The 27,766-nt window shown below is 41.2% G+C and overlaps 1 protein-coding gene and 1 long non-coding RNA gene across 15 annotated transcripts in view; one reads left to right on the forward strand and one right to left on the reverse strand.

Moving 5' to 3' along the window:
- Positions 1 to 4,665, forward strand: part of nsd2 (nuclear receptor binding SET domain protein 2) — a 99,574-nt gene extending 94,909 nt beyond the window's left edge. For all 9 annotated transcript variants that reach the window (XM_055653761.1, XM_055653292.1, XM_055653212.1 and 6 more), the window contains one exon: positions 912 to 4,665. In XM_055653761.1, coding sequence (XP_055509736.1) covers positions 912 to 1,198 — 287 coding nt within the window. In that variant the 3' untranslated portion in view covers positions 1,199 to 4,665. The remainder of the gene's footprint in view (positions 1 to 911) is intronic.
- LOC129708393 (uncharacterized) overlaps positions 1 to 15,223 on the reverse strand; it is a 44,073-nt gene extending 28,850 nt beyond the window's left edge. Inside the window, exons 1-2 of one of the 6 annotated variants that reach the window (XR_008725366.1) lie at positions 14,928 to 15,223; positions 1,902 to 1,989 (exon numbers count right to left, since the gene is read on the reverse strand). This is a non-coding gene — a long non-coding RNA (uncharacterized LOC129708393). The remainder of the gene's footprint in view (positions 1 to 1,901; positions 1,990 to 14,927) is intronic. The other 5 variants (XR_008725360.1, XR_008725343.1, XR_008725359.1 and 2 more) reach the window with 5 other exon arrangements.
- Positions 15,224 to 27,766: the final 12,543 nt, after the last annotated feature.

Consider the following 27,766-nt stretch of genomic DNA (forward strand, 5'->3'; position numbering starts at 1 on the left):
AAGAGAGAGTTAGATAGAGCTCTAGGGGCTAGTGGAATCAAGGGATATGGGGAGAAGGCATGGGTTATTGATAGGCATGGGTTATTGATAGGGAAGGATCAGCCATGATCACAATGAATGGCGGTGCTGGTTCGTAAGGCCGAATGGCCTCCTGCACCTATTTTCTATGTTTCTAAATGTTAAGATTCAATTTGGGACTAAAAGGAATTTAAAAAAGTGCCCTTGAAATTGTTGGCGGGGGGGGGGGAGTCAAAATACTAGGAATGAAGAGACGTAACCATGGATTAGGACAGAAAATATTAAAGGAGTAAAATGCAATGAGCTAATGCTGCCAAAGAAAGCCTGGTTAAATATCTGGCATGTTGAGGGATTACATATTGGTTGAGGATGAAGGCTGTGGTGTAGAGGGGTGAAAATGTGTAAGCTTGTTGGAGTTAAACGATGACGGGTAAATTACACATACCAATGATATATTCCAGGGAACTTAAAGGGTTGATGCTTAGAAGGTTTTTAACATGTATAGAGGATTTGACAGTGAGGGTAAACAATTTCCACTGACTATATTATTGTTGCATAATGAATTTAGAACTCTGTATAATGTTGGTAGAAATTTGAGACCCTTCCATAAATAATAATTAGTTGATGCTAGGTAATTTATCAAATTCAAATTGTAAAATTATTATTTTTATTAACCAGCACTATTGTGTGCGCATCTTCCATTGTCAGTAATCAGTGTGACTGGGAAAGTAAAATTTTGAAGTTCTATATATTGATGTAATTGAAATTTGGTGAAGCAGAATGGATATCAACGTCTATGTTAGTTATTAAAAATAGAAATACACCAGGTATTTTAATTTATTGCTCTTTGTCAGTGCGCATTCATTAATACATGTTGGTCATTTTTTTTTCAGGAAAGTGGGAATGCCCCTGGCACCACTGTGATGTCTGTGGAAAACCCTCTGTTATTTTTTGCCAATTCTGCCCCAACTCTTTTTGTAAGGATCATGAAGAAGGAACAATGTTCAAGTCCACGTTAGATGGGGAAGCTTGCTGCTGCGAACATGACCACTGCAACATGGCGGAACCTCTCGAACGATGCAAAAACCTGGAAATCTATCCTTCTTTGAATGAGACTGCTAAGTTGGAGTCCAAGAATCCCAAAACCAGCAATCGTATGCCAGTTATCAAAGCACAGTGAATTTACTTGAACTCAGCACTGTTGATATATACTACCATTGACGCTCTTCACAGATTGTCACACAACAACTCTACAGGAAAGGGCATTCTTGATTCCACTGAGCCATCTCCAGCAGTTCTTTACTGCATCTGCACTGATAACTCAAAACTGTGGCTACATAACTCAGTAACCAGCACAGCAAAACTACACAGCATTACATTAACACTGGGAATCTTCCTCCTATGAAACACTGAAAATAGGAGAACAAATTTAAAGACCAAAATATAAATTGGTATTGAAACTAGAAATTAATAGCATTTATCAATCATTAAGTGTTAGAAATAAGATACTTAAAGAAATGACACTATTAGTTGCTCTTCATTGTGTTTATATGCGTTAGTGTAGTTTACATTAATAGTTCAGTACATTTTGTAACCCTGATGGTCTTTATTGCGTGTATAATCACTCGTTCAACGTTTTAAAATATCTTATCTTCAGGGCTGTTGAACTGTTAAATGTGTGACCACAGAGATTGAAACAGTTTTATTGTGGCTAGTAAATGCAGCAATTGGGGATCTTTTACTGGAAAAACTCTGGTCAGACAGTTTTTATTTAAACCAACTGTAATAACAACAAATACAAGTTCTGTTTAGTCAGATGTGTACCAAACTGTGGACCATGTTCACCTTAATTGAAAATGTTTAGATTAATGTTCATGTGTTACCTCGTTTTTGTTCTTGTTCATCCTTTTTGGGAGGTTCCTGTATCTTCTAAACTTCGGTCCTTGCAACATCACAGGAGAAAGAAGCCAACTGCATATAGATTCAAGACGCATCATTTAACTTTACTTTTTTCAAGGCATTGTTAATAGAGTTTGACTTTTAGTTTTAATTTTTTGTGCATCATACTATTCCCATGCTACTGTAGCTCTAGCAGAGGTCCAAGAGTAGTTCATTCCACATTGGAGGGTTCTAGATTATATGATTATTTTTATTTATCCCAGGTGTCGACGAAGAAGTGGTATGTTAGCTTTTCTAATATCCTATTGTGTGATTAGAATATTGTCTCTAATGTTCTACATTATGTTTTACAGCGATGGCTGCCAATCTTGAGAAAACCTTTAAGGATGGTAAATGAAATTCATGAGGTTGCGAAGAGAGTAGAACAAAATGAGTTTCATGACTAAACAGTGATAGTTTGGGTTGGTAGGTTTTGCATCTCACTGACTCAATGCATTGCTATCATGTTGTATTGTTGTTTGCATGTCAGTGTAGTGATTCCCTTATTTTGGATTATATCCTGGCAATTTCGATTCACTGAGCACAAAGTTGGAGATGAAATTTCAGTGTTGCTAGTTCACACAAATATGTTGGGTACGACCTTCTCTTACTAAACTGCATCGGGATGAATTCATACCCTGCCACATCACCAGTAAAATAATTGTACATTATTGAAATATGGAAACGGTAAAAATTTACATTAAAAAAAATTTCTGTTGTTTTCCTAAAACATTGAAATTATTACATGGGGGAAAACAATTAGTCCAGTGCAGTTTGGCAAAAGATGCATCAAATAGCCAGTCCAAATTAATCAAACAAATTCTGGCTTTTGAATTCAAGTGCATTGTTCACTTTTCAGATGACAAACCGGATGGATTTCATTTTCTGTCCCAATGGAAATCATTTCAAATTATGCTCTTAATGGTTGGTTGATTGCTGGAGGTAACGTGTATTGTACAACCTTGTGCCTGGAAATTGGCCTCTGATTGCAACATACAACATGGTAATGTCAACACATTGTATTCTGCCTCTGAACTTCATTTCATTGCCTTGAATAGAATGAATTTTGGAGGCAGAGCAGAACATACTGATTTCACAAAATAGCACATTTAACAATACTGCTCAAGGATTAATTGCTAGGTTATCTTAAAGTACATATTTGTGCTCTTATAACAAATGTTCATACTCTGAATGCGTACAGACTTGTAGAAAGTACATAGTGAACCAAGAAAGACAAAAATAACATGCTGCATTTTGTATGTAGCAAGCTCATTGGAGTGATGTTAGGGTTTTGCCCATAAAGGTGTGTAAAGCATTGAAAATAGTTATTGGTTTAAGATTCTGGATGAAGAATAAGATGCATGTGATGAGTACTTCTAATTTTTTTTAATTCCAGTTGTGAGTGAATTAGCAGTTGTTAGTTTTCAAAGTACTCAAGGATTTTAGAATTAAAATGTCTCAAGATAGACACAAAATGCTGGAGTAACTCAGCGGGCCAGACAGCATCTCTGGAGAGAAGGAATGGGTGATGTTTTGGGTCGAGACCCTCCGTCTCATTAACTGCTCTTGCACAAAAAAATGATAAATCTTCATACATTGGGAACTCCAGCAGATGTTTAATTCAATGGCAGGACTACCTTAGCTAGGCTACACTTGAAAATTAGAGGCCATGTCCTTAAACCTGTCAAAAGATATTCCTTCTGTCAGCTATACATTGATTACCATTGGCCATAGTGTGCAATATCTAAAAAGCAGTTAATTGTGCAATTGACATGAGGAACATACCCAAAGTCATCTATGCGTAGTCAGTGGATGAAACATTTGGGCTAATGTGAACAATGGCAATGCACTAGTTACCAATATGAAATGCTCTAATTTTTGCTCAGGTATTAAAAAATGGCTCTGATTGTTGAGTTCAAGCAGTTGTGTAGCTGTCACCTCGGACGAGGAGAAATTTTGGATTCTTGTAAAAGCAGAGGGCAAATAGATGGGAAGGCCTTGAAAGTTTGCATATTTCATGCGTGTAAAAAGGCATAATGAGGCCTAGCTTTTAAGAATTAATAATAACAAACTTGTGATAGATGCTGAAATTGGGTTTATGACCTTCATACGTGGATGAGGTGCCTAATATTAGTTTTGGATCTCAAATGACAGCAATCAGTGGATAGGCATTTAACTGTCAACGTAGATTTTTTTTTACAAGATCAAGGTCAGTCTTTGGGTGAAAATTACAGTATCGGTAGGAGTTCCAATAGTGTCACATGCTGCCTGTATAGTATGAATTCTGGGGATGTAAATGAGTTCAAATTCATTTTCACTTCCACTGTGGGTGAATTTGGTCTTTGTCCATTGCACAAAATGCACTCATAGCTACTCTGCCACTGTAAAAGAAACTGCCAGTTCAATACAAGCAGTTCAATTTACTGCCTTGACACTAATTTCACCCTCTGCTTAAGATACTTGACCTTGCCTGTTATTGAAACTTCAAATTTTAATCATTTTGTAAAATTGAAACAGAATTATATGGTATAATTTCTTCAGCTCATCTGTACATGTTTATATCAACAACCAGGTAACAATTACATGTGTCTTGAATTCAGTCTTATTGATGGGACATTATGTATTGAAGCTGCTGTATGCTTTTGACTGTGCACACCTCAACAAGATTTTATTTTTTAAGTTTTGTATTAAAAGACTTGGATACCTAGAGTTGCAACCCATCATTTAACTGTAGAAGTCTGGTTTGTGGCTGAGTACAAACTTAAGCATAAAGATGGGATTTGGATCTTCCCTCTGAACCATTGCTCCTTTTGGTATAATTTGAAATTATGGGCTGCATCTGATGGTGCATCAGACAAGGGTGCATCTGATGGAGCTGCCAGCAACCCAGGTTTGATCCTGTCCTCAGATGCTGTTTGTGTGGAGTTTGCATGTTCTCCCTGTGACCGCGCAAGTTTCCTCCAGATGCTCCGGTTTCCTCTCGCATCCCAAAGACGTGTAGGTTGATTGACTTCAAAATCGCCCTAATGTGTAGGGACTGGATGAGGTGAAATATCATAAAACTATGAACAGGTGATCGATGGTCGGCGTGGACTCTGTGGGTCGAAGGGCCTGTTTTCACTAAAATAATTAATAATTGCAAACACTTAAACGATGATGTAAATAATAGCAAATCTTACCATGATTTAGGTAGACTGGTGAAAAAAAAAACGGCAGAGAAATATGAAATGCAGAAAGGTATATAGTGAAGACACGAGATTGCATTTGTGGGAATCTTGAGCAAAAAAAAACTACTGGAGGAACTCCGCATGTCAGGCAGCATTACCCTCCACAGATACTGCCTGAACTGCTGAGTTTCTCCAGTTTATTTGGCTCATAGATGAGAGATGATATATGTCAAAGATTATAATTTTTAGGAATAACCTGCTGAGGATTCGAACAGAAATTGACTGGATAAATTGGTATTTCAAAAATAGCCGCATACTTTAATCTCTAGAGAGACAAGGTGCTGGTCAGGCTGCATTTGGAATATTGTAAGTAATTTTGGGCACCATTTCTGAGGAAGGATGTGTTGGCTCTGGAGAAGGTTTACAAGAATGATCCCAGGAATGAGCAGGTTAACATAAGATGAGCGTTTGATGGCACTGGGCATATAATCGCTGGAGTTTAGATGAATGAGGGGGGACCTCATTGAAACATACAGAATAGCGAAAGGCTCGGATTGAGTGTATATTTTCACTAATGGGAAAGTCTAGGTCATAACCTCAGAATTAATGGATGTTCTTTTAGGAAGGAGATGAGGAATTTCTTTAGTCAGAGGGTGGTGAATCTGTGGAATTCTTTACCACAAAAGGCTGTGGAGGCAAAGTCAGTGGATATTTTTACGGTAGAGATTGATTAGTATGGGTGTCAGAGGTTATGGGGAGAAGGCAGGAGAATGGGGCTAGATGGGAGAGATAGATCAGCCAATTGATAGATTGAATGGCAGATAGACTTTTGAGCCGAATGGCCTAATTCTACTCCTATCACTTATGAAGCGTACCAAAATGAAATTATGCTACAAGTTGCATACAATTTACACTTCAACTGAAATAATGCATCAAATTCTAAGTACTGTATTTGGAATGAATGTCGAGGCCTTAAACGGCAGCAGAGATTTGCCAGAATGTTGCCATGTCAAGAGGCTAGATGAGGCTAAGGGAAGATTCAATGGTGAGGGAGCTTTTGAGAGGAATGAGAAACATAATGCACAACAGGAAACGCTTAGGCCTGTTGGTAAATATAGCTCTTTGAAAGCATTTGCACAGATGTGATGGGTCACAGAGCCTATCTCAGTAGTTATAATTTAGCATACATTATTGACCCTGAAAATTAGCTATTTCTTGACTTTTAACATTAACTTTAGGATCCAGTAAATCACCAAAGCCTAACAGCTGGTGCTCTATTTTCAAAATGATGGAGTAGCCGTTACAGTTGATACATTTATAAATTAATGCATCATTAGAGTTAAGGTTTTGTGATGATCCCTGTTATTCATTGTTTATAATTTAGAAACTTTTGAGAAAGTTAATATTGGTGGATATATACACTGACCACACCAGGTACTCTGAGCCATTGTGGCCATTGTAAATTGATTTGATAAAGTACTTCAGAAAGGCAAGAGTTAGGATGGAAAGTGGAGATTTTTTTCCCCATTCCACTGTACACCCTTCCCTAGCTCCCTTATTTACATATTCTCTTGTACAGGTTTTTAGAAAATGACCTGCTCCGGTAATGATGGTATTTACTTTCCTTGTTCATATTTGGACAATGATGGTACTCTTCAGTTTCTGCTTGCTGCAATTAAGCAGATGAAAGTAAGTTCTGCTTTGTGATGAGCATGTTAATAAAAATACAGATATACCCACAAAAATTAACCACTATTATAAACTATTTCAATGTTTAAAGAAAAGATTTACTGAGGAAGCAGGTTGACAGGCATCTGAGAAAACTTCCATATCTGAGAATTCCACCACTAAATTCAGAAAGCGAAAGGCAAGGAAGACATTTCTACACTTGCCATCATGGGAAAAATCAAAGCGTGATGAATTTGAAATGCAGTGCATGTTTAGCTTACAGGTTCATCATTTCTACTGGCATACTTGGTGATCACTGATAAGATAGGACTGAATTTAGGCAGTTTATGGTTTGAGATGATTTTTTTAATAAACTAAGCATTCCTATTTATGCTACATTAAAGGATTGTAAATTGTAATTGTTCAACCTGTTTTCTTGGCCAACATTTGACCGGTTGGCAAGTGCATAGCTCCCTTTTGCTTGCTGTCATTTTAAAAGATCAGCATTCTTTTCCTCACTGAAAGCCATTTTATATTCTATGTTTACATCCCCCCTCAGCAGCTTAAATGTGATCAATAATACCAAAGACAATGTTGTAGTGTTTGTTGTTGCAACTAAAGGTTTAGCTGTGGTCTTTTATAATAATTGCTGCCTTTAATACATGGGAGAACATTTTGTATGTAATCACCCACCCATGGATTTGAGTTCTGAGCTGTGATAGATGGGTCAGAAAGTGCCAGAAATATCCAGGCTCTTTTAAATTCACAGTAAAAGGCCTGTCCCATTTTCACGACCTTTTTTACTTGTGGACATTTTTCATCAGGCTAGAAAAACGCCCCGATCTACTTGATGCCACGAGTACTTACGACCTCGTGATGACCATGCTGCGAGTATGAGTCATGGGAAAACTGGGCAGAGGTGAATTAGGTCCTGAAAGTGGGACAGGCCCTTAAGCAAAAGGGAGCAGTGTACTTGGCAACTGATGACGCCTAGGCCAAAAAAACAGGTGCCAGGCATAACTAATATGCCTTGTCAGTTGGGCTGTAGCACAGTCTTGAATCATCTCTAGATTTGCGGAAGTGAAGCCCCCTAGCGTTACATATAACTTGCTGAGGAATTTGTCATCTCTGCCACACTAAACCCCAGAATAATTAGTATCTTGCTCTGATGTGATTTTTCTCACCCATACTATATATTTTTTTTTAAGCACAATTAATGAACTTTCTTGTGCATGTTGCAGTATAGTTAACATGTGTTGATGTTAACCACACCAAAAAGTGAATTGCACTGAGCTTTAATTCCACCAAATGGGAAAGGGATAGGTAAAACACCGAAAAGTTGGAGAATGTGATGAACATAGAAAATAAATGCCCGAGTAGGCCATTTGGCCCTTCGAGCCAGCACCGCCATTCAATATGATCATGGCGGATCATCCAAAATCAGTACCCCGTTCCGGCTTTTTCTCCATCGCACTTGATTCCCTTAGCCCTTAGAGCTGTGTGAGCAGCGAGGAGGATGCTATGAGGCTGCAGGGTGACTTGGATAGGTTGGGTGAATGGGCAGAAGCATGGCAGATGCAGTATAATGTGGATAAATGTGAGGTTATCCACTTTGGTGGCAAGAACAGGAAGGCAGATTATTATTTGAATGGTGTCAGATTAGGAGATGGGGAGGTGCAACGAGACCTGGGTGTGCTTGTCAAGTCAAGTTTATTTGTCACATACACATACGAGTTGTGCAGTGAAATGAAAGTGGCAATGCTCGCGGCAATGCTCATCAGTCAATGAAAGTAAGCCTGCATGTAATGAAGAAAGCCAATGACATGTTGGCCTTCATTGCGAGAGGATTTGAGTTTAGGAGCAAGGTGGTCCTACTGCAGTTGTACGGGGCCCTGGTGAGACCGCACCTGGAGTATTGTGTGCAATTTTGGTCTCCTAATTTGAGGAATGACATTATTGCTATTGAGGGAGTGCAGCGTAGGTTCATCAGGTTAATTCCCGGGATGGCGGGACTGACGTATGATGGAAGAATGGGTCGACTGGACTTGTATTTGATGGAATTTAGAAGGATGAGACGGTATCTTATAGAGACTTATAAAATTCTTAGGGGATTGGACAGGATAGATGCAGGAAAAATATTCCCAATGTTGGGGGAGTCCATAACCAGGGGTCACAGTTTAAGAATAAATGATAGGCCATTTAGGACTGAGATGAGGAAAATCTTTTCCCCAGAGTTGTGAATCTGTGGCATTCTCTGCCACAGATGGCAGTGGAGGCTAATTCACTGGATGTTTTCAAGAGAAAGTTCAATATAGCTCTTAGGGCTAAGGGAATCAAGGGAATATGTGGGAAAAAGCCAGATTTTGGATTATTAGCCATGATTATATCGAAGGGCCAAATGGCCTTTTGCACCTATTTTCTATGTTTCTCCAGTGATGTTGCCTGACCTGTTGAGTTACTCCAGCACTTTGTGTCCTTTTCTTTATACATCATTGGCTATGGCATTCCATCCCAATCATGCAAATCACTGATATGAAAATAGGTTGCAGTGTTTTTAGAACCACATTTGTTACATCTTCCCATTTGTTGATTGCCTGCCCTTTTCCCTACTCTATCAATAAATTGCCTTCAACTCTTTATCTTCATCTGAGCTCTGAGCTTCATCTTTAGCTAGTAAGCTTTGTATGAGGCACTTCAGCAAATGCCTTCAGGATGTCCATGTAATAATGTCCAAAGGCATTACATGCTAAAGATTGGTGTCAACCTAAAATGTTACCTATCCATGTTCTTCGGAGATGCTGCCTGACCTGCTGATACTTTGTGTCTTTATTTGTAGCTTTGCAGCTTTCCCAAGTGTGAATTGAGTTAAATTTGAGCTTGATTAATATTCTTCAAATAAAGGTGGTAAAACATTTTAAAAGTTCAGTTTTTCAGGAATAATCTTCCCAAGAGCCAATTTTGGCTCCTCTGCAACTCATTTTAGAGAAATCTTATTGTATTTGATGGTGTATTAATTTGATTTCATCTTACCTTATTAAGAGTGGAAGAGTTTGGTTTCCAGATAGAATGAAGTTTAGATACATACAGTTCCCTCCATAATGTTTGCGACAAAGACCTGTCATTTATTTATTTGCCTCTACTCCACAATTTGAGATTTGTAATAGGAAAAAAAATCACATGTGGTTAAAGTGCACATTGTCAGATTTTATTAAAGGGTATTTTTATACATTTTGGTTTCATATTGTAGAAATTACAGCTGTGTTTATACATAGTCTCCCCCATTTCAGAGAACCATAATGTTTGGGACACATGGCTTCACAGGTCTTTGTAATTGCCCAGGTGTGTTTAATTGCCTCCTTAAAGCAGGTATAAGAAAGCTCTCAGCACCTTGACTTTCCTCCAGTCTTTCCATCACCTTTGGAAACTTTTATTGCTGTTTATCAACATAAGGACCAAAAGTTGTGCCAATGAAAGTCACAGAAACCATTGTGAGACTGAGAAACAAGAATAAAACTGTTAAGAGACATCAGCCAAACGTTACCATAATCAACCATTTGTAACATTAAGAAGAAAGAGAGCACTGGTGAGTTTACTAATTGCCAAGGGACTGGCAGGCCAAGGAAGAACTCCACAGCTGATGACAGAAGAATTCTCTCTAATAATGAAAATTCCCCAAAAACCTGTCCGACAGATCAGAAACACTCTTCAGGAGTGGTGCGTGGATTTGTCAAAGACCACTGTCTGCAGAAGACTTCATGAACAGAAATACAGGAGCAACACTGCAAGATGCAAACCACTGGTAGGCCGCAAAAATAGGATGGCCGGGTTACAGTTTGCCAAGAAATACTTAAAAGAGCAACCGCAGTTCTGGAAAAATATCTTGGGGACAGATGAGACAAAGATTAACATATCAGAGTGATGGCAAGAACAAAGTATGGAGGAGAGAAGAAACTGCCCAAGATCCAAAGCATACCACCTCATCTGTGAAACACGGTGGTGGGGGTGTTATGGCCTGGACATGTATGGCTGCTAAAGGTACTGGCTCACTTATCTTCAGTGGTGATACTACTGCTGATGATAGTAGCATAATGAATTCTGATGTGTATGGACACATCCTATCTGCTCAAGTTCAAACAAATGCCTCACAACACATTGGCTGGCGGTTCATTCTACAGCAAGACAATGATCCCAAACATACTGCCAAAGCAACAAAGGAGTTTTTCAAAGCTAAAAAATGGTCAATTCTTGAGCCAAGTCAATCACCCGATCTGAACACAATTGAGCGTGCCTTTTATATACTGAAGAGAAGACTGAAGGGAACGAGCCCCTAAAACAAGCATGCTAAAGATGGCTGCAATACAAGCCTGGCATGGCATCACCAGAGAAGACACCCAGCAACTGGTGATGTCAGTGAATTGCAAACTTCAAGTCGTTGCATGCAAAGGATATGCAACAAAATACTAAACATAACTACTTTCATTTACATGACATTGCTGTGTCCCAAACAGTATGGTGCTCTGAAATGGGGAGGACTATGTATAAACACTGCTGTAATTTCTACATGGCGAAACCAAAATGTATAAAAAATAGCCTTTATTAAAATCTGACAATGTGCACTTTAAGCACATGTGGGGTTTTTTCGATTACAAATCTCAAATTGTGGAGTACAGAGGCAAATAAATAAATGATGGGTCTTTATCCCAAACATTATGGAGTGCACTGTAGTTCTGCATAGATCTGCAATCGCCTTATCCTGCACTGAAAGATTCCTGGCGTGATGGATTCTTTAAATCTCAATTTCATCTTTTGTTAATTTTGGAGACTTAATGCTCTGATACATACCTGGTTTACTTTGCAATTTCCATAAAGCTTTTTCTCTGATTACAATATTGAGATATATGTAGTAATTATTCAACATAATATTAACCATTTTTACCATGTAAATTTACCCTCGGATCAAATCCATAAAAAACAAAAGTTAAGCTAGGACAAACATTAGGTCTGTCCAACAGGACCCAGTTTAAATAGATTTCACTATCAACACTGTAACTAGATTCTTATTCAATGCCCATTCTGTGTATTAATTATTTGAAAAACGTACGGTTTTTAATCCTAGTTCCCTTTTCTACACAACTTGCCACTCTATACATAAGGATTAAATTATTTTCTATTTGCAAATCATTGAAGACTAAATATTGAAATTTGCATAATTGAAGCATAAGATCAACCTAATGGTTCATTGTCATGTTTCCCATCTCATCTTTTTGCTATCTTTATAATTTGATAAACAACAAGCTTCGAAGAAGTGAAGCTCATGGACGAGTGAAAACGCTTGAACCTATGGAACTTGTACTTCAGAACCAAGGTCACTTCAGATTCCAGATGCAGTTGACAGATTATGCTTCTGACTATTCACGGTCAAGTCATCAACATTTCATGCACTAATGAACATGAAACGATGGTCCTGATACATCATGCCTGCAAAACATCTCATTTTTTGTCCCCTGCTAAAATAGTCCACAATTAGATCTTTCACAGCTTGCCCATCCTGTTGGTTAAGTATCCATGACCAGCCTGTATGCAACTTCGCTTATCTTGGTAGCCTCTTCAATAAAGGTAGATATGGTTTGAGAAATTAACCATTTCCTTCAGAATGCTAGTACAGTGTTTGGCTGGCTACGGAAAATGATGATTGACCACAATCTGTCCAATGCTCATATTCTGGGCAGCAACATTCTCCACCCTTCTGTATAACTCTTGAGGAATGAACAACTACAGCAAAGTTCTGGGGAGTTGGCACCAGTGGTATATCTACAAAAGCTGACTGGATAAGCAAACTAGTCATTGAGGGATATTGACATAGGAGAAAACAATGTTAAAATACCCCATATTTAGATCCTAATTACACTTGGGACACAATACACTGCGGACGCTGGAATCCTGAGCAAAGCAAAAAGTGCTGGAGTGGCAGGATGAGGTTATCAGTTCCCAAATTATTCATCTATTTACCCCTTTCTAGCATTCTGTTACCCATGCGATGGCAGACTATGGGTGTCATGCCGGGCTTATCAGAAGCCAGAGAACAAATTAAAACTAGTATCCTGCGGGACTGCTCAAGAGACTGCAATTGTATCCTGAAACTTCACCACCACCCTAATCCTGGGGAAATCTTAAAACTTTTGTTAACCATGCTGTCCTAATATCTCCTTATGAGATACAGTGTCAAATTCTGCTTGATAATACAAACTGCCATGGGACATCTTTCTCATGAAAAATGGCAGTAAGTTTGGATAGTTAACTTTGTTAAGCTATTCTATTCCCGTAAAAATAGAAAATGAAATCAGTTGCTCAAGTCTGAAGTCAGACTACCTTTGTCCCACCTGCAGACCAACCATTGCAGATGCATGCATTCATGACAGTGAGGTAACTATAGCCTTTGTGGATATGCTATCCCATTGACAGATTAAGAGGACATCCTTCAAGCTTTGTATATTCAGCAAGTCAACCAATCCAACTCTAATGAGGAACATAGTAGTATTTCCTACCAGGAGTAGTGCCAACATGACATGTTTTAAGAGTATGGTAACAAATTCACATAGTAAACAGTGAAAACAGAACGTCAATGCTCAGCTACAAGTCAAATCAAAGCACTGCCATGCTGCCAAATCTAATCATAATGGTAGTAGACAATCAAAAAGTGAATACGAGGCAGCATACGTAATGCCGTATTAACAATAGTGGAGCCCAGCATGCAAAAGCAAGGTGGAAGTATTTGCATATATCTTCAACCAGAAATTTATATCTTGGTCTCTATGTCACTTGGACAAATGTTGCCATAGGGCTAGACATTTACTATCATAGGCTGGATTGTCTCCAATACTGGAAAAAAATACTTAGCTCTTAGGATGGCCAGCACAAGATCAAGAAAATTTACAGTTTGTCATTTCTTATACACTATACCTTTAACATAAACATTTATATTTCTCCTAGACTAACAATATTCAAGCAGATCCTACTGACTTCCCTGCATTATTTGATTGATTAACAGTGATATGAGAATGTGGGTGGCATGATTAACAGGTTTACAGATTACATCAACATTGGTGGTACAAAAGATAATGAATAAAGTCCAAGGTTACAACAGGGTTTTAATTAACTAGGAAGGTGTCAAAACTCAATGTAAATAGCAATGGAAATCTGGAATTCTTTCAAAAAATATTACAGTGAATTTGAAGAAAATTAAACTTTAGGATTATATGGGACATTAAACATAAGTGGGTATATTGTTGACATATATAATAAATTCAATGGACTAAATGACCCACTCCTTTTCTAAAAAATGCTTGCAATGTGCTTTTGGGACAAGATGCACTTTTCAACACTCTACATAATCAGACAGAGAGAGGGAACAAAATTCCAAAAGCAAAATACTGCAGACGCTGAAAATCTGAAATAAAAACTCAAAATTCTGCAACAACTCAGCAGGTCAAGTGACGTCTGCAGAGAGAGAAAACAAGGTCAATGTTCCAGTTTTTAAAAAATGGATTGTTTAAAGGCCATTAGGTGATGAATTGGTTAATCTATACCCGGACTGCACTCTGACCCAACAGCTGACTCCCAAGCTACAGGTGTGCACCACCTGTGGAATTATGTTCAAACACCTGTCACCTCAGAAGGTAATGGATAGGACAATGGCTAGAATGAAATGTATTGAATTTATCTATGTTACATAATTGTAATTAATTGAGCAAATATATTACAATGCAACAATCCAACAGATTCCAGGTGAAACATTGTTCATCTGGGATAAATTATGATTTGCCAAATCACAACTATTCCAAATAACATCAGACACAATGTCCTTTCCTTCCAGATTAACTGAGAAAAATCTGTCTATAACCTTTTGAACATTTTAAATATTTTGTCAGTGTTCAGCCACGCAGCAGCTATCAGTGAGTTAAATTTACACTCGGTCCTTTTAAAACACAAACACGTCACAACTTCAGAGGGCTTTACTTCTGCTGCAAGGTGGGCCAGGCCACAGCATTCACTAATCATGGAAAGAAACAAAGAAAAGGGAGATAAATAATTTGTGAGGGTTAAGAATGAGGGAGCATAGATCTAAAAAAAAAATACCTTGTTGAAAGCTTGGTGATGAACCTCCTCACTCCCAGGAATGTCTTCACTAACAGAAGTACCTCAATGCTGATTGCAGAACATCCCAGAAGTCAAGGCCAGCTATCATAGGAAGAGGAAGTTAAACCAATCCGTCCCTTACAGACAAAGCTAGGTATGCTGGGATTTGTAGTTTAATCAATAACGACATTATATTCCACTGAAATCTAAATAAAATATGCAACAATGTAAAAGACAATTATATTTAGAATGTTCAATAAATGATTAGTTTAAATTCTTGAACTAACAAAGAGACATTCAGCACAGAAGTAGTTCCTTTACCCCAACTTGCCTATGCTGACCAAGATGTTGCATCTACATTAGTCTACCTGCCCACATTGGGTCCATATGCCTCTAAACTTTTCCTATTCATGTGCAGGTATTTTAAATGTTGCTATAGAACCTGTCTCCATTTCAGCTTGTTCCATATTCCCACCAATATCATCAAGTACCCACACCATCCTGGCCACACACTCATCTCCCTGCTACCTTCAGGTAGAAGGTACAGGAGCCTGAAGACTGCAACGACCAGGTTCAGGAATAGTTACTTCCCCACAGCCATCAGGCTATTAACTTGGCTCGGACAAAACTCTGAACATTAATAGCCCATTATCTGTTATTTGCACTTTATCAGTTTATTTATTCATGTGTGTACTTACGTATATAATGGTATATGGACACACTGATCTGTTTTGTAGTCAATGCCTACTATGTTCTGTTGTGCTGAAGCAAAGCAAGAATTTCATTGTCCTGTCAGGAACACATGACAATAAACTATCTTGACTTGACTCGAAATAAATTGCCCCTCAGGCTCTAAATCCTTCCTCTCTCATCTTAAACCTCAGTCCCATGGTTATTGAGTCCCTTGCTCTGGGTAAAAGACTGCATTTACCCTTGCCATTCCCCTCATGGTCGTGCAGACCTCATCCTCCTGCCCTCCAATGAACAATGTCTGAGCCTGCCCAACCTCTCCCTAAAGCTCAGACCTTCAAGTCCTGCAACATCCCTGTAAGTCTTCTCTGTACTCTTTCCAGAGAATTTCACAGACTCACAATTCTCAGTGAAAAAATGTTTCCTCATCTCCATACTAAATGGCTTACCCCTTATTCTTAAACAATGCCCCTGGTTCTGGACTCCCCCAACATCGGGAACATGTTTCCTGCCTCTAGCGTGTCCAAACCCTTAATAATCTTGTATATTTCAACCTTCTAAATTCCAGAGTATACAACTCCAGCCGCTCCATTCTCGCAGCATATGACAGTCTCGCCATCCCGGGAATTAATCTTGTGGACCTACTCTGCACTCCCTCAATAGCAAGAATGTCCTTCCTCAAATTTGGAGACCAAAACTGCACACAATACTCCAGGTGTGGCCTCACTAGGGCCCTGTACAACTGCAGAAGGACATTTTTGCTCCTATACTCAACTCCTCTCGTTATGAAGGCCAACATGCCATTCATTCGTCTACACCGCATCTGCACCCAGGATGAGGTGTTCCATACCAGGGCATCGGAGATATCCTCATTCTTTAGGGAACGGGGATTCCCCTCTTCTATTACAGAAGAGGCTCTCACCAGGGACTCCTCTATATCCCGCAGCACCGCTCTTACTCCCCATCCCCCTACTCGTAACAAGGACACAGTCCCCCATGTCTTCACGATCCATCATATCAGCTGTCGCATACAACATACAATCCTCTGACATTTACGCCACCTCCGACAGGATCCTACCACTGGCCACATCTTCCCATCTCCTCCCATCTCTGCTTTCCGCAGAGATTGTTCCCTCCTTAACTCCCTGGTCAATTTGTCCCTACCCAAACCATCCCCTCTCCGGGTACTTTCCCCAGCAATCGCAGGAAATGGGAACGTTTCAGAGCAGCCTACCACGCGAAGCCTTATCAAATGCTGAAGTCCATATAGACAACGTCTGTATAGACAACCATATAGACAACGTCTGTGGCTTTGCCCTCATCCATCTTTTTGGTTACTTAAAAAAAAAAACTCAATCAGATTCGTAAGACACAATCCCCCACGTACAAAACCATGCTGACTATCTCTAATCAGCCTCTACTCAAATATATCTATATAGTTAACTATATAGTTATCTATATAGATATATTTGAGTAGACAGAGGCTAGATATAGATATCTATATATATATATCAGACTTTTAGTAATATATATATATATATATATCTATATATATATATATATACATATATATATCATATATATATATATATATATATATATATATATATATACACAGATATATCTAGATATATATACAGATATATATATATATTACTAAAAGTCTGATCTTGACCACTTCCTGTTCCGTATATTGATTTTACTCAAATATCTGTCTACTCAAATATATCTATATAGATATCTTTATAGATATACAGATATATATACAGATATATATATACACAGATAGTAATAGATAGGTCTGTTCTTGACCACTTCCTGTTGTTCTGTATATTGATTTTAGAAAACACGCTGTCACTTATGCCTGTGATTTTTGGCCATCTTACTCAGGGTCCCCCTCCGCTGTGCAGGACAAGAGGATTTTCCCCATCGATGTAAAATAAAAGAGTTATTAGTGTTTAGAAAATATTGAGATTCTCTCTCCTGAAGGCCACGCCTCTTCCGGAGGGACTATAAAACCCGGAAGTGTTGAGTGCCTCAGTCAGTCTCTGCAAGATATGGTGCGAGAGGATCATGTCTCTCAGTCTGAGCTGTGAATAACACTGAACAAATGTCTACTAAACTGTGAGTGGTTTTATTGACCTGTCAGTGCCCTTAATATGGTTTGAAGATATATTTTGGAAATGCTAAAGCTGTGTTTCCTTTGGTTTGGAAATGCTAAAGCTGTGTTGCCTAATTAAAGTTGCCTTGCCTAATTAAAGTTGCCCAGCCTAATTAATGTTGCCTTGCCTAATTAAAGTTGCCTTGCCTAATTAAAGTTGCCTTGCCTAATTAAAGTTGCCTTGCACTTTAAATTGATTTTAGAAAAAACGCTACCACATATGGCTGTGATTTTTGGCCATCTTACTCAGTCCCCCTCTGTTCATCATGTGCCGAGGATTTTTTCCATCAATGAAAAATAAAAGAGTTATTCATGTTTAAAAAATGTTGAGATTCTCTCTCCTGTCAATCACGCCATGAAGGCCATGACCCTTCTGGTGGTAGGGGGGGAGGGACTATAAAACCCAGAAGTGTGGGCATGGCGCAGTCTCTGCAAGATGGAGGAGGAAGAAATCACGACTCGCTGTCTTTACCCTGCTTGAAATGGCATGAAACTGCACTTGAATTTGGTGGCCTTGCACCCGGTTTGAAGTGGTCAAAAACTGCACTTGAATTTGTTTTTGTTTTTTGTAAAGGGTGTAAGGGGGGGGGGGGGGGGGGTGTGTGTGTGTGTGTGTGTGTGTGTGTGTGTGTGTGTGTGTGTGTGTGTGTGTGTGTGTGTGTGTGTGTGTGTGTGTGTGTGTGTGTGTGTGTGTGTGTGTGTGTGTGTGTGTGTGTGTGTGTGTGTGTGTGTGTGTGTGTGTGTGTGTGTGTGTGTGTGTGTGTGTGTGTGTGTGTGTGTGTGTGTGTGTGTGTCCCTGCTCACTGCCACTGCCCCCACACTTCCCATCGGGGACAAAATATGATTTGAAAGTAATACGGCCAACTCTCAAGACTGTGGTAAAGGAATTCAATCCCACTTACAGACCAGCTTCTAAAGTTATTCAAGGTCATTCTCCTTCACATTCCTGACAACAGCTCAGAACCCATAGAAACTTCAATGCCCATAGTTCTGACATTTGCTTTGAGCAAGAGAAGGACAAAAATTGCAAAGCCATAAAGTTATCCCTTCACCCCTACGAACTCTCCAGCCTCACTCAAACACCCCCATCCCCCCCCCCCCCCCCGCACCACCACCCCCCACACCACACGCACCCACCCCCCCCCCCCCCCCCCCCCCCCCCCGCCCCGCGTTGCTTTGGAGGAACGGGTTTCATTGGGGGGAACGGGTGAGTACTGGAATATTGCAATGGGAGAACAGACCCAACGGGTCTCCACTTGGTCTAGTGTATATTACTAAAACTCTCATCTTGTTTGTTATTATGTCTGTGTGTGTGTCTGTGATGAGTGTGATCCTGAAATTATGCTAAAAGGGTACACAATAGCATTACTCACCATTGTCCTGGGGCGTGGTGTATCAAGTTCCGTTCAGATTGATGGTATATTTTACAAGTTATTCACATTTTAAACTTTACAAAAAATAAGATGAAAAAAATCTCTTCCATCTGCACTGGCAGTTAGCAGCGTATGATGTCACAATGGGATCTAATTTACATAAACTGCCCATCAGCAGTGTTCCACCCCACAATGACATCACAATGGGATGTCATTTACATCAAAAAACCTCTGTTTTAAAAAACACAGCAGCATTCCACCTCACAATGACGTCAAGGGGGGTAGGGAGGTGAGAGGGGTTATGGAGGGAGGGAGGGAGTGACTGAGGGTAGGGGAAAGGAGATGGAGGGAGAGGTGATGGAGTGGGAGAGGGGAGGAGGAGGAGGAGAGGGGAAAGAAGAGGGAGGGTGAAGAGGAGGAGGAATAAGTTCTGGGGATGAGGGGGAATGGAGGAGGATAAGGGTAGGAAGAGGGATGGTGAGGTACACTTGGGGAAGGTTGCCGTGACTCATAGAAACATAGAAAATTGATGCACGAGGAGGACATTCGGCCCTTCGAGCCAGCACCGCCATTCATTGTGATCATGGCTGATCGTCCCCAATCAATAACCCGTGTCTGCCTTCTCCCCATATCCCTTGATTCCACTGGCCCCTAGAGCTCTATCTAACTCTCTCTTAAATCCATCCAGTGATTTGGTCTCCACTGCCCTCTGTGGCAGGGAATTCCACAAGTTCACAACTCTCTGGGTGAAAATGTTTTTTCTCACCTCAATCTTAAATGGCCTCCCCTTTATTCTAAGACTGTGGCCCGTAGTTCTGGACTCGCCCAACATTGGGAACATTTTCCTGCTATTAGCTTGTCCAGTCCTTTTATAATTTTATATGTTTCTATAAGATCTCCCCTCATCCTTCTAAATTCCAGTGAATACAAGCCTAGTCTTTTCAATCTTTCCTCATATGACAGTCCCGCCATCCCAGGGATCAATCCTCGTGAACCTACGCTGCACTGCCTCAATCACAAGGATGTCCTTCCTCAAATTAGGAGACCAAAACTGTATGCTCCAGATGTGGTCTCACCAGAGCCCTATACAATTGCAGACAAACCTCTCTACTCCTATACTAAAATCCTCTTGTTATGAAGGCCAACATTCCATTAGCTTTCTTCACTGCCTGCTGTACCTGCACAACAACTTTCAGTGACCGGTGTACAAGGACACCCAGGTCTCGCTGTACCTCCCCCTTACCTAACCTAACCCCATTGAGATAATAATCTGCCCCCTTGTTTTTGCCGCCAAAGTGGATAACCTCACATTTATCTATACTATACTGCATCTGCCACGCATCTGCCCACTCACTCAACCTGTCCAGGTCACCCTGCAACCTCCTAACATCCTCTTCACAGTTCACTCTGCCACTCAGCTTTGTGTCATCCGCAAACTTGCTAGTGTTGCTCCTAATTCCCTCTTCCAAATCATTAATATATGTGGTAAACAGTTGCGGCCCCAACACCGAGCCCTGCGGCACTCCACTCGCCACTGCCTGCCATTCTGAAAAGGACCCGTTTACTCCTACTCTTTGCTTCCGGTCTGCCAACCAATTTTCTAACCACGTCAACACCGTACCATGTGCTCTAAGTTTAGTCACCAGTCTCCCGTGCGTGACCTTATCAAAGGCTTTCTGAAAGTCTAGATACACTACATCCACTGGCACCCCTTCATCCATTTTACTTGTCACATCCTCAGAAAATTCCTGAAGATTAGTCAAGCAAGATTTTCCTTTCATAAATCTATGCTGACTTGGACTAATCCTATTACTGCTATCCAAATGCCCCATTATTAACTCTTTAATAATTGACTAGCATCTTTCCCACCACCGGTCAGGCTAACTGATCTGTAATACCACGTTTTCTCTCTCGCTCCTTTCTTGAAAAGTGGGATAACATTAGCTATCCTCCAATCCACATGAACTGATCCTGAATCTATTGAACACTGGAAAATGATCACCAATGCGTCCACTATTTCTAGAGCCACCTCCCTGAGGACCCTGGGATGCAGACCATCAGGCCCAGGAGATTTATCACCCTTCAGTCCCATTAGCCCGCCCAATACTATTTCTCGCCTAATGAAAATTTATTTCAGTACCTCGACCCCCTTAGATCCTCTGTCCTCCAGTACATCTGGGAGATTGTTTGTGTTTTCCTTAGTGAAGACAGATCCAAAGTACTTGTTCAACTCTTCTGCCATTTCCTTGTTCCCCATAATAATTTCACCCGTGTCTGCCTTCAAGGGACACAGCAGGGATCTCTGGTGTCACAACAAGAACTTGTCAGCCGCGCCTGCACAGTTGGGGGCTATGGGTGAGTGGTGGAATATTGCGTTTGGGGACTAGCCCTCCCGTGTGATAGGGACCGAACATGTCCCACTTGGTCTAGTATGACAATAAAACACTCTTAACTCTTGACATTTAGGTTCAGTTTGCCTTGCCATAGCTTAGTTGACCGCCCAGTGAGGTTAAGCAAATGTTGCAAGTCCCAGTCCAAGTGCCACTGAGACAGAACTGGACTGTTCCAGGGTCCAGTTTTCCACCCATAATTTTCTGTGAGATTGAAAATCATACCCAGTGTTCAAACTAAGACAGATGTGCTGCCAGCATCATTTGGGCACCCTCAACACGCTGCTAAAGTTCACTTTGGTGCAAAGGGTGGATGGCACTTTAATGTGCTGCCAACGTAGTGATTTGTATTTTCGGTCATATATTTTGTATTCTAATTAATGGTATGGTACTGTATTTGTTGCATGTACCGAGGTACAGTGAAATTAATGTTGCTATACAGTTTTGTACAAGTATCACTATACATAAGGGCTTAGATACATATTAGACAAGCATCTCATATACAGTAGGTACACCAAAATGCTGGAGAAACTCAGCGGGTACAATAGCATTAATGGAGCGAAGTGCACCCGCTGAGTTTCTCCAGCATTTTTGTGTACCTCCGATTTTCCAGCATCTGCAGTTCCTTCTTAAACTTAAGCAATAGTACACTGAGACAGTATACAGCGTCGCCAGTTTGACACCATTTTGCAAGTCCCAGTTGTTGTAAGTGCAGGGATCTTGATCTGACCATGTTGGTTTGTTATCCTGATGGAATTGCAAGGTCGGTCTGGCCAAGCGAAGCTGTTGGTGTCCTCCTCCACTGCTCCATTGCTACAGGCTGTGTGCGGTCCATGTGCTTGGCCTCTTGAAGCGACGCCACGTCCAGCTGAGCCCCAAGCAGCTCCAGGGCCTCCAGCGGCCCACTCCCCTGTGGAGGCACGGCACTCCGTCCCGCAGTTGGCCCTCCAGGTAGGCCCTCGATCCACATCGGGCAAATTGAGCCTTCCGGGCAGACTGCTGTCTGCGGCGGGCGGGCTGGGCTGGGCTGGGCCTACCTGGTGGGTTTCGGATTTAGAATATCGGGTTCAGTTTTGAGCCCAATCATTTAGGAATGATGGTGCCCGGACTCCGGCGGGCAAGTCGGGCTTACCAGGCAGGGCGAGTACTCATAGCAAAAGGATTTGAGTATAGGAGCAGGGAGGTTCTACTGCAGTTGTACAGGGTCTTGGTGAGACCACACCTGGAGTATTGCGTACAGTTTTGGTCTCCTAATCTGAGGAAAGACATTCTTGCCATAGAGGGAGTATAGAGAAGGTTCACCAGACTGATTCCTGGGATGTCAGGACTTTCACATGAAGAAAGACTGGATAGACTCGGCTTGTACTCGCTAGAATTTAGGAGAGTGAGGGGGGATCTTATAGAAACTTACAAAATTCTTAAGGGGTTGGACAGGCTAGATGCAGGAAGATTGTTCCCGATTTTGGGGAAGTCCAGGACAAGGGGTCACAGTTTAAGGATAAAGGGGAAATCACTTAGGACCGAGATGAGAAAAACATTTTTCACACAGAGAGTGGTGAATCTCTGGAACTCTCTGCCACAGAAGGTAGTTGAGGCCAGTTCATTGGCTATATTTAAGAAGGAGTTAGATGTGGCCGTTGTGGCTAAAGGGATCAGGGGGTATGGAGAGAAGGCAGGTACAGGATACTGAGTTGGATGATCAGCCATGATCATATTGAATGGCGGTGCAGGCTCGAAGGACCGAATGGCCTACTCCTGCACCTATTTTCTATGTTTCTATGTCTATGGGCAGTGGCTCCCCTGGATACTCCCGGCACGAGCGCACCTTCAGGAATTCTGCAGGGTGTCAACAGATAGAAAACTTAAGATAATATTTCAGAAAACAAACCCCAAAATCTCAAAGAGAAATACTATTAATTGAAGAGATTCACAGGAATCATGAATGGATTATTCCAACAGGGGGCGCTGGAATCCACAATTCAATGGAGCGAGCACAGATGCACAGAATATATGGTTACACAAAAAAGCTGGAGAAACTCAGCGGGTGCAGCAGCATCTATGGAGCGAAGGAAATAGGCAACGTTTCGGGCCGAAACCCTTCTTGTGTAACCTTCGATTCTCCAGCATCTGCAGTTCCCTCTTAAACACTTATGCACAGAATATATAATCTTCTATGCAAGAACTCCACTTACAGGAGGCACCACAAATCAAACCTGGATTCAAACATGTTTTACATGATTCAATATTAAAATAGAAAGCTAGATTATTGCTGTGTAGCTTCTTCATTCCATCAGTTCCAATCAGTTATCTTCCACACCAAGCTTCTGCCCGCAATGTCTGTGCCGAATGAACATTATGCCAAGACCATCTCTTATCCACCTGTCCAAAAGGTTCATCCTTCCATTCCCTGCACTTCCATATGCCTATGCAAAAGTATTTTAAATGCCACTAATACATCTGCCTCAACCACCAACCCCAGCAGCTCGTTCCAGGCACTCACCACCCTCTGTGTAAAAAAAGTTGCCCCACACGCCACCTTTAAACTTTGCCCCTCTTACCGTAAAGCTATGCCCGCTAGGAAAAAGGTTCTGACTGTCTACCTTATCTATACCCCCAAATAGAATTTTATATACCTCTATCAAGTCTCCTTGCAACCTCCAGTGTTCCAGGGAAAACAATGCAAGTCTGCCCAGCCTCTCCCTGTAGTTAATACCCCCTAATCCAGACGTCATTCTGGGAATCCTCCTGTGCATTCTTTTCAATGCTTCTACACTCTTCCTGTGAAAGGGTACTGCATACAATATTCGAAAAGCAGCCTAACCAAAGTCCTATAAAGCTGCATTATGACTTCCTGACTCAAATACTCAATGACTCAACCTATATAAGCAAACATAACCACATGCCTTATTGAGGGAGTGCAGCGCAGGTTCACCAGGTTAATTCTCAGGATGGCGGGACTGGCATAGGATGAAAGAATGGGTCGACTGGGCCTGTATTCACTGGAATTTAGGATGAGGGGGATCTTATTGAAACATATACAATTCTTCGAGGATTAAACAAGCTAATTGCAGGAAAAATGTTCCCGATATTGGGGGAGTCCAGAACCAGGGGTCACAGTTTAAGAATAAGGGTTAGGCCATCTAGGACTGAGATGAGAAAAAAAAAATTACACCCAGAGAGTTGTGAATCTGTGGAATTCTCTGCCACAGAAGGCAGTGGAGGTCAATTCACTGGATGGTTTTAAGAGAGAGTTAGATTTAGCTTTGCACCCCAACAGTAGAAACGTTGACTTCCCTAACTTCAGGTAGTCCTTGCTTTCTCTCTCCATCCCCTCCCCCTTCCCTGTTCTCCCACTACTCCTTCAGTCTCCGCCTACATTCTTTCCTTGTCCTGCTCCCTTGCCCCACATCAGTCTGAAGAAGGGTCTCGACCCGAAACGTCGCCAATTCCTTCTCTCCATAGATGCTGCCTCACCCGCTGAGTTACTCCTGCATTTTGTGTTAGATTTAGCTCTTAGGGCTAAAGGAATCAAGGGATATGAGGAAAAAGCAGGAACGTGATACTGATTTTAGATGATCTGCCATGATCATATTGAATAGTGGTGCAGGCTCGGAGGGCCATGGCCTACTCCTACACCTATCTTTCTATGCTTCTTTACCGCTATTACGTGGGTTGCCACTTTCAGGATGTTGTGGACTTGGACCTCAAGATCCCGTTCTATGCTGTTAAGGCTCATGCCATTAATTATGTAATTATCACTTACATTTGTACCTCCCAAAGTGCCACACCTCACACTTGCTCGGATTAAACTATATTTGCTGTTTCTCCACCCATTTCTGTAGCTAATCTACAGTATATCCCACTTTATACCTTGACAGCCTTCCTCATCGTCAACGACCCCAATAAAACAAGTAGAAAAAAAATCGGAAGACACGACCTGCTATGTAAAAAGCCATGCTGAATGTCCCTAATTAATAGTCTCTTCCGATTGCTGTCTCATAGCCCCAGAGTATGGGAAGGAGATCGGGAAACCCGTGTCCTGGTGTCGAGACAACAACCTTTCTCTCAATGTCAGCAAGACAAAGGAGAGAGTGATTGACTTCAGGAAGCAAAGCGGTACACATACTCCAGTTTGCATTGACAGCGCCGAAATAGAGATGGCCACTCCATCTTCTCCCTTCACCCGTCAGGAAAAAGGTATAGAAGTGTGAAAACGCACACCTCCAGATTCAGAAACAGTTTCTTCCCAGCTGTTAGCAGGCAACTGAATCATCCTACCACATTGCTGAACTATTATCTACCTCTTTGGAGACTCTCAGACTATCCTTGATCAGACATTGCTGGCTTTACCTTGCACTAAACTTTATTCCCTTATCCCTATGCACTGTAAATGGCTCGATTGTAATCATGTATTGTCTTTCTGCTGACTGGATACCATGCAACAAAAGCTTTTCACTGTACCTCAGTACACGTGGCAATAAATTAAACTGAACTGATATCTAATTCCATAAATAAAATAGACCATGTTAAGATATGGCAGGGCAGATTGTATGTCTGGCCAACAATACATGGGATCTTAAAGATTACAATACTACCCCACACAATTAAATGTCTCCAGCCTGAATCTCTTTGGCTCAATGTTATCAAGGTAAATTATGACTTGGGATTGCTCTAATGTGCAGGTACATAATTGGACCACAGAGATGAGTAAAGGTGATTAACAGGACAAAAACTTGACAAAACAAGCTATTAGAAAGATGGCTTTGAGAAGGTGGTGAATTGTTTTGAGAAGTTGGTTGCAACACATGGGGAGAAGGCAGGCACGGGTTATTGATAGGGGAGGATCAGCCATGATCACAATGAATGGCGGTGCTGGCTCGAAGGGCCGAATGGCCTCTTCCTGCACCTATTTTCTATGTTTTAGTTTAGAGACACAGCGGCCCACTGAGTCCACGCCGACCAGCGATCCCCGCACACTAACACTATCCTACACACTTGAGGGTCCAATTTACATTTACATCAAACCAATTAGCCTACAATCTTGTACGTCTTTGGAACTTGGGAAACCGGAGCTTCCCGGAAAAAATCCAGGAAGGTCACGGGGACAATGTACAAACTCTGTACAGACAGCACCCGTAGTCAGGATCGAACCCTTGTCACTTGTGCTGTAAGCAGCAACTCTACCGCTGCGCCACCATGCAGCCCTTTATTCTACTGCAAAGGTCATTATTAAAAGCAAGGTGTACAAAATTCCTTTAACCACTGCAGAAGGAGTTTATTTTACCTAAATTTACAGTTTTTTGTTACAAATCGAAACATTTGCTCAACAATTTGCATTTTACTGTGATTTAATCTTCTCTTCTTGCGAATTAAACATAAAGCAAAGGAATAGTTAGATCTCAAGCCGGGTGTTCAGCAGCCAGGTTGTTATTGTCTCTGAGTCAATGTCTGCCAGGCCCTGAGCTCCATTTGGTGGGTGGTAGAGCGGGCACCCAGAGATGACATGGTTGGCTGTCTGTTGTTCTGCTCCGCATTCACAGGCTGGGCTCTGGCGGAGTCCCCATCTCCACATGCTGGCATTGAAACACCCAACTCCAGTACCAAGTTTGTTGAGCTTCACCCATGCTCCTCTAGGGAGGTCAGACCCTTGACAGCCTTTATCTGGTGAAGAGATAGAAACATAGAAACATAGAAAATAGGTGCAGGAGGAGGCCATTCGGCCCTTCAAGCCAGCACTGCCATTTATTGTGATCATTGCTGATCGTCCCAAATTAATAACCCGTGCCTGCCTTCTCCCCATATCCCTTGACACCACTAGCCCTAGAGGAATCAAGGGATCTAACTCACTCTTAAATCCATCCAGTGATTTGACCTCCACTGCCCTCTGTGGCAGGGAATTCCACAAATTCACAACTCTCTGGGTGAAAAAGTTATTTCTCACCTCAAGTCTTAAATGACCTCCCCTTTATTCTAAGACTGTGGCCCCTGGTTCTGGACTCGCCCAACATTGGGAACATTTTTCCTGCATCTAGCTTGCCCAGTCCTTTTATAATTTTATATGTTTCTATAAGAACACCCCTCATCCTTCTAAACTCCAGTGAATTCAAGCCTAGTCTTTTCAATCTTTCCTCATATGACAGTCCCGCCATCCCAGGGATCAATCTCGTGAACCTACACTGCACTGCCTCAATCACAAGCTGTGTAATGGAAATGAGGTTGCCTTCC

This window comes from Leucoraja erinacea, chromosome 1 (genome assembly GCF_028641065.1).
Source record: "Leucoraja erinacea ecotype New England chromosome 1, Leri_hhj_1, whole genome shotgun sequence".
Classification (NCBI taxonomy): domain Eukaryota; kingdom Metazoa; phylum Chordata; class Chondrichthyes; order Rajiformes; family Rajidae; genus Leucoraja; species Leucoraja erinaceus.